Source organism: Corythoichthys intestinalis, chromosome 14, assembly GCF_030265065.1.
Source record: "Corythoichthys intestinalis isolate RoL2023-P3 chromosome 14, ASM3026506v1, whole genome shotgun sequence".
NCBI classification, from domain to species: domain Eukaryota; kingdom Metazoa; phylum Chordata; class Actinopteri; order Syngnathiformes; family Syngnathidae; genus Corythoichthys; species Corythoichthys intestinalis.
In genome coordinates, this window is record NC_080408.1 from 19844825 (window position 1) to 19852789 (window position 7965).

General features: G+C 35.6%; 1 protein-coding gene across 2 annotated transcripts in view; it reads left to right on the forward strand.

The window, feature by feature from the left end:
- gad1b (glutamate decarboxylase 1b) overlaps positions 1 to 3414 on the forward strand; it is a 43478-nt gene extending 40064 nt beyond the window's left edge. For both annotated transcript variants that reach the window (XM_057857231.1, XM_057857232.1), the window contains one exon: positions 1853 to 3414. In XM_057857231.1, coding sequence (XP_057713214.1) covers positions 1853 to 2026 — 174 coding nt within the window. In that variant the 3' untranslated portion in view covers positions 2027 to 3414. The remainder of the gene's footprint in view (positions 1 to 1852) is intronic.
- Positions 3415 to 7965: the final 4551 nt, after the last annotated feature.

Genomic DNA, 7965 nt, shown 5'->3' on the forward strand with positions numbered 1-7965 from the left:
AGCTGAAACAATTTATCGGCTTATGTGGGCCAAACCAGATGAGTCTGCTCCTCATACAGGGCAGTGTATCCTCCATCATTTAACAAAATAAAATCCTTTTGGACTTTTTCAATAGTTATTTTGAGACTTGGGGGTACCTAAAGGGTGAATTCTGATTTACGCGGAACTCATTCGCAACCCGGGGACTACCTGCATACCAATCAGTAACAATTTAATCGCATGACCAGGCACAGGTTTGCAGTCGGAAGTCATATCAGCCTGTTCAATCACGTCTTTATCTCACGTCTTTAAAGCGCAGTAAAAATCAAACTATTTGACATAGAGTCAACATTACTAATACATACATAAAGCGCGGATTTGTTTGAAATTTTCTCCAAGTTTTTATTTGGAAGCGATTTATTTGATACCGATGGATTGTTTTTACTCCACTAGAGGGTATGCTTGCTCTTGGGATGTGTAATGTTTCGTTTTAGTTAGAATCCAATGATTTTTGCTCATTTTTTTGCCTAATATGGCCATGTAATAGGTTACAATAATAACAGTTCATGTAGATGATGTTGTGCTGAGAAAAAAATTGCATTGTTTAAAAACATATCACACTGTAAGCAGTTACTCACAAAGTTACTCATTACTTGAGTATTCTTTTTCCTGGATACTTTTTAACTTGTACTTGATTACATTTTTTGATGACTACTTTTACTTGAGTAATATTTAGGGCTGTCAAAATTATCGCGTTAACCGGCGGTAATTAATTTTTTTAATTAATCACATTAAAATATTTGACGCAATTAACGCACATGCCCCACTCAAACAGATTAAAATGACAGCACAGTGTCACATCCATTTGTTACTTGTGTTTTCTGGTGTTTTGTCGCCCTCTGCTGGCGCTTGGATGCGACTGATGAGCATTGTGTAATTATAGACATCAACAATGGCGAGCTACTAGTTTATTTTTTTTGATGAAAATTTTACAAATTTTATTAAAACGAAAACATTAAGAGGGGTTTTAATATAAAATTTCTATAACTTGTACTAACATTCATGTTTTAAGAACTACAAGTCTTTCTATCCATGGATCGCTTTAACAGAATGTTAATGCCATCTTGTTGATTTATTATTATAATAAACAAATACAGTATTTTGAATGTATATATCCGTCTTGTGTCTTATCTTTCCATTCCAACAATAATTTACAGAAAAATATGGCATATTTTATAGATGGTTGGAATTGCAATTAATTATGATTAATTAATTTTTAAGCTGTGATTAACTCGATTAAAAATTTTAATCTTTTGACAGCCCTCGTAATATTATTATGAAGTAATGCTACTCTTACTTTGGTAAAAAAAAAAAAAAAGTTGGCTACTCTACCTACCTCTGTTTAGTGCTGAACTTTAGATGCCTAAGCCTAAATGATATCTTGAAACGCTTTGGGTGAAAATTTAGTTCTGGAATGACATTAAGCTCTCCACATTCTCGCCGAAACCAGTAGAGCTCTTTTGTCAGCTGCTATAAGCACCTGTTCCTCTACAAAACGTAAAAAGCCGTGGCTTTCTTGGACAGTAATGAAAAATAAATGCGTTCACGCTTGACAATAGATTTTTTTTGGAAATGGGGTAATACCAGCACATTACGGGGAGTCCCTCGTCTTGCCATCGTATTGTGCCGCTAGTGTGAAAAGGCCTTTAAACCACTGTGGTAGAGTTCAACATGAAAATGACAATCATCATCAATTAGAATTTACCATGTTTTCTCTTTGCGTAAACCTTTTGCCAGAAGCATTTATGACATTATGGGGAAATGTTCTCATTACGTGAGGTGTTTTTATCTTTTTTTTTTTTTTAAATGCCAGGTTGCACCAAAGATCAAGGCCATGATGATGGAGACAGGAACAACCATGGTGGGCTACCAGCCTCAGGGTAATAAAGTCAACTTCTTCCGTATGGTCGTCTCCAACCATGCGGCCACCCAATCTGACATCGACTTCCTAATTGATGAGATTGAGAGGCTGGGTCATGACCTGTAGACCTCCTTTTCCTACCACTGCTGTGTTCTATATGTTGTAATTCTATGGCACATCACTCCAACTGTCCCCGCCCGAGGACACCAACAAAAAGACTGAAAGACCCACCTGCCCTACACACACATTTTTCCTCCTTTAGCTGTATGGCGACAAACCGTAGTTCCAGGGTGTGTGCCAGTTGGAAGTCTCGTATTGCGTGTGTTCAATCTAGTGTCATTTAATGTAAAATCTCGTTGAATGTGTGCGCAAGTGTGTGTGCATGTGTGAAAAGAAGAAAAGCACAGCTCATAACATGACAAAGCATCATCAAATTATTGTTCTGTATACAAGAGTGCGGGTAGCGTGTGTATATATATATAAGTATTCCAAGGATGCTATTTATTAAGGATAAGCTAATGAATATGTGAGTAAATGTAATATGCTGAGAGGAAGCTTTCGCTGCTTAAATCACTGTATTGGCAAAATTGGACGGATTACGACAATGAAAACATGTTTGCAGCTACTCTATGTCAGTGATGATGGTCTTGAAATGCTCGATCATTGTCTGTTTCATGCAATCATGTGATATCTGTATGTGTTCTTTATGACTATTTATTCATATTTTTATTAAATAGAAAATGTTGCATTTCCATTGTATACAGATTCAGGTATTTTAATGTAAATGTATCATGTGTAGTACATGGTAATAATTTGTATTATGTCAATCACGTGAAATCTAAAAAATAATGACTGTCGGCCAAAGAACGAATAGAGCGGAAATGTTGCAGTCGTTATTTCTCATATATAACTTGTAGATGTTTGTAACCTGTTACCCTCAACTGCGATGCAATTTCTATCGTGCATTTATTTCTGTGATTGTGAGTCTTTTGAATGTTTGATGGGATGGAGAAAGATATCTTTATATTACCGGTTGAGCGAGTTGCATAGAAATGTGAGAATGTACTCTCTTCTTGAGAATGGATAGCAAGAATTATGGTATCTGTCAGAATTCTAACGCATTTAACTGTAATATAGTCTATTTATTGTAATACATATTAATGTATTTCCAGTATTATGAGAGCTCAAGGGACTATCTTGTTTGAGGAGGCCCTCTTGTGTCTTTGCACTAGGTTCACCTTTCTTTCCTCCATTGTAAATGGATGTGTATAATGGCAGTATGATGTAGAGATATTTAAATGAACATCGATGGCGGGGCCATTATAGAGGAATTGCATTATTCATATTGAAACAGTTTGTTGTAAGGAACTCCTGTTTGTGACCAGTATGGTTTAAGATTTATATAGCTGTAAAGGAATGTACCCAGGAGATTATCTAGAGGCACTTTAACGAAAAATTTAAAAAAAAAAAAAAAAACACAGCGTCTCAAATATAATGTTTAATAAAATCTATTAAACTTACGAGTGATTGAAGTTTCCATTTTTGTCTTACATTTGCTTGTCCCTATAAAAAAAAAAAAAACACACACACACACGTTATTGTACTAGTTATAATTTTGCAGGACATTATTTTTCCTCGTTTCTCTTGTCTCAGTCTTCAAGATACAATAATAATATTAGTTAGTTGTTCAATTTGCCATAAATATCACCTTCTTTTGAATCGGATAATAATAATAAGAATAATAATGATAATAATAATAATTATGCTGGAAAGTGAATAGAGGACGCCTCCTAGCTTTTTTTTATTTTTTAATTGAATGTAAAAATACTATGTTACTGTACATTTAGTCAAAATGGTATTTAGTCAACAACCGATAATTCAGGTTCTCCCACAGATGTTTGGAATTTTAATCATAGGTACAGTACACTTCATCTGTGAGACACATGGGAAAAAATATAAGGAAATCACATTGGAAGTTTTTTAAAGAACGTATCGGTAAATGATGGTGCACCGGTCCCACAGAAATGTTGTAATTTCATGGCGTTCACAACAACCATTTTGAATTATGGAAGGCAAATACCATTGTGTCGGGCAGCTCAAAAAGAATGCCTGCGCACTCTGGTGGTGGAGATGAGAGCCATGTAAAAAGGAAGCTGTGACACTCCCATAGGGTTTTATTTAATTAACTTATTTATCTACAGTACAGGCCAAATGTTTGAACACACCTTCTTATTTGTGCATTTTCTTCATTTTCATGACTATTTACTAGGGTTGGGAATCTCTGGCATGAAGCCGGTTCGATATGTATCTAGATACACAGGTTACGATTCGATTAAAAAACGATACATTTTTAAGGCCGAGCGATTCGATACGATTTGATACAGTTTAAGAACGATACGGTTCGATACAGAGTGAAAACGATACGATAGTAAACATTTGTTGTGTGTGTTCGCACAGTATTTTAAACATATAAAAAAAGATTAAAGATTAAATTAAACAACAAAATAAAAAATATTTTTTTTTTTTGTTTTTTTTTTTAAACGATACATTTTTAAGGCCGAGAGATTCGATACGATTTGATACAGTTTAAGAACGATACGGTTCGATACAGAGTGAAAACGATACGATAGTAAACATTTGTTGTGTGTGTTCGACCAGTATTTTAAACATATAAAAAAAGATTAAAGATTAAATTAAACAACAAAATTTCATACCAATGTTGTTTTATTTTTTATGAAAAAAAAATCAAGCTTACTATATGACCGTCATTTAGTTGGATGGGATTGATAATAAAATATAACGCCAGTGACAGACAACAATAAAGTGCAGTAATTTAATTACTGTATTTCCTGGTGTTTTGCACACAATAGATAAGTAATTTAAGTGCATACTTTCAGTATAAACATCTTACAAGCAAAAAATATTAATTATATGCAACAGCTCTAGAAAAAAAAAATTAAACCTGCTAGTGTTATCATAAATAAATAATAAATTATGCTTTACCACTGGTATAACTGGGGTAATAAAAACATGGCATTTTAGACAGACAGGTCTATAATCATTACTTTAACCTTATACACAGCAAAGTCATTCACTTATGCCAGTGCTTCCACATTTTTTTATACCTCATCACTGTCTATATCTTTTTTGAAGGGCAGATTTTTCTTGAGGAAGATCAACTGATCCACATGTTCATGTTGAAGTAGACTGCGTTTCGTGGAAACAATATGCCACCCTTTCCACCATTGTAGTGGGTTAATTTTTAGGGTTTAAAACTCACGATCTCTGTACTGCTTCACACTAGCTCTGTTCCATGCGAACAGATCTGGCTGCCTTCATCACTTCGAAGTCTGACTTTTGTTTTCCTGGGTGCGTTGAAGATCAATTGCTGCACGTCGCTGGCGTGGTGCGCAAATTGTCCATTGTTTTAGCATGTTGCTTCGTTGCCACTACTAGTTTCGTTTTGGGCTGTGAAGAAAACACTACGGAGCGTGCGTTACAGTGGTTTTGTTAGCTCTCGTGTTGTTATGACACGCCCGTGATGATCGGGTAATGACGGCGACTACTAGCGGTTCTGCCGAAATGAATGGGAAGTTGAGGCAACCACGACGGCGGTCACAATCTAAGTGCGCTGTGTGGTGAATGACTCAAGCACAGCATGTGAGGTAAAAGCTAAATTATTATCATATTAGGCAATGCATTGAACTAGGCATTAGAAGCCGATTCTTGTGCTCGCGATAGCCGAATTCTATCTCTACTATCAGTTCATTGAATATTTAATGGATAATTACTGTCGAATGGTAACTTTGCTATCGATACAACTGTATCTCTCACCTGTAAAACCGGATATCCGGTCATATCGGTTTATCGTTCTCAAGCTTACTATTTACATTGTAAATTCTCACTGAGGGTAATAAAACTATGAATGAACACATGTGGAATTATGTATTTGTTAAAAAAGGTGAAATAACTAAAAACATATATAATATTCTATTATTATCTTTAAAGTAGCCCCCCTACGCTCCGATAGCTTTTTTTGCACACTCTTGCCATTCTCTTGGTGAGCTTTATTAGTGGGATTTATTGCTTAATAAATGGGGTTGGGACCTTCATTTGTGTTGCATTGAATGAGGTGTGTCCAAACTTTTGGCCTTTACTGTATATATTCAGGGGTGAAAGCAGGCCGGAACGGGCCGGAACGCCTTTCCAGCAAGAAGTTCGGCACTGGAACGGTGCTTTGATCCCGAAAATATGACGGCAACTATCGAAACCCCATGCTAAAAACAACCAGCCTGGCTCCAAGAGGAAAACAATCTACTAACGTCGGATTTACATACACAAGTGTAAACAACAAGCATAATAAAGTGCTTGTGTGGCGTCACCCATTTCCACCGATATTTATTATTTATTTATTCCACGGACAGTAGGGGTGTGGCATCTTGGGCACCCCACGATTCGATTCGATTACGTTTCAGGGTGCTATGATTCGATCATTGAACGATGATCACGGTATTCACGATGATCGCGGTTATTGCGATTATCACGAGTATCAATGCATCGTTCATCACTAATTAATAAAGTAGCCAAACACATTTATGTCCATTATTTATTTAAAATATCCAAATGGTTCAACAGGAACGATGGAAACATGACCATACAACAAAAAGCTTAAACTGCTGTTTTTTGTTTTGTTTTTTTCTTTAACAAGAAAGTGGAAAAACATTTACCATTTTAAAGGTAGTACTTATTTCTCTAAAGAATACAATAAAATTTACACCAGTGGAATGAATTCCACATTTTCTGGAAACAAATAAAGTGTCTTTAGTAATAAGACTTCTTTTAACCAATATACTTTGTTTTCACAGATTTCTGTACTATTTATCACATTTAAATATTTGACGCAATTAACGCACATGCCCCGCTCAAACAAATTAAAATGACAGCACAGCGCAATGCCAACTTGTTACTTGTGTTTTTGGAGTTTTGTCGCCCTCTGCTGGCGCTTGGGTGCGACTGTTTTTATGGGTTTAAGCACCCATGAGCATTGTGTAATTATTGACATCAACAATGGCGGGCTACTAGTTTATTTTTTGATTGAAAATTTTACAAATGTTATTAAAATGAAAACATTAAGAGGGCTTTAATGTTAGGCAGATGGCGAGAAATGCTGAGACTTGAGACCTGAGATGTCGAATCTGGAGATCGGGGCTCTGGTAGATCCCCCATGAATCGCAGGACGATCCACCATACAGTCAGAGAAGCCTGAAAAGACATGAATATAGGTGATGTCCAAACAGAGCATAGAAATCCTATAATATACTAGTACTCGGGCTGTCAAAATTATCGCGTTAACGGGCGGTAATATAATTTTTTAAATTAATCATGTTAAAACATCTTAGCTGTCAATGTGCAGTTGTGCACTTTGGACTTATATTTGTTCATTTATGTTAGGCTACTAATTATTTTCCTTATGATTTAAAAATCAATGTTTGCGCGATCTTCAGAATATATTTCATTTCGCTCTGCATAATATGAGTCATTTGTACGTATTTTTCTGAATGTATGTTACTTATATCTTTATTTTTTTTTTTTAAAGTATGTTTACATTAACTTCAATTTTAATATTTATCCTATGTTCTTAAGTAGTTGAGATTTGGCATTTAGTGTGTGAGGAAATGATGGAACGTTTACTTTGCAAATCATTGAAAAAAATACAATTTTGAATGAAAATCAGTTTTTGTATGTGTTATTGAAATAACTGCGCTAAAAGACTTTTCTTTGCATTTCAGTAGTTTAAGAGAGTTGACACCCGCCCCCCCCAAAAAAGAAAGAAAAAAATATAAATAAATAAAATTTCTGGCTCCGTGGCGACCTTCACGTCGGGGAGTTCCTGCAAGAAATTCTAGCCACTTTCACCCCTGGGTTTAGCTCAGTATACATCTCGTTTGTACACTATTTCAATGCACTTACCAGTATGGACAAACGGGAGGTTGACCCACCTAGCAACAATTGCTGACGTCATAAATATTAATGAGCAAAAGTGACGTACTATTGCTTGCGGTTCG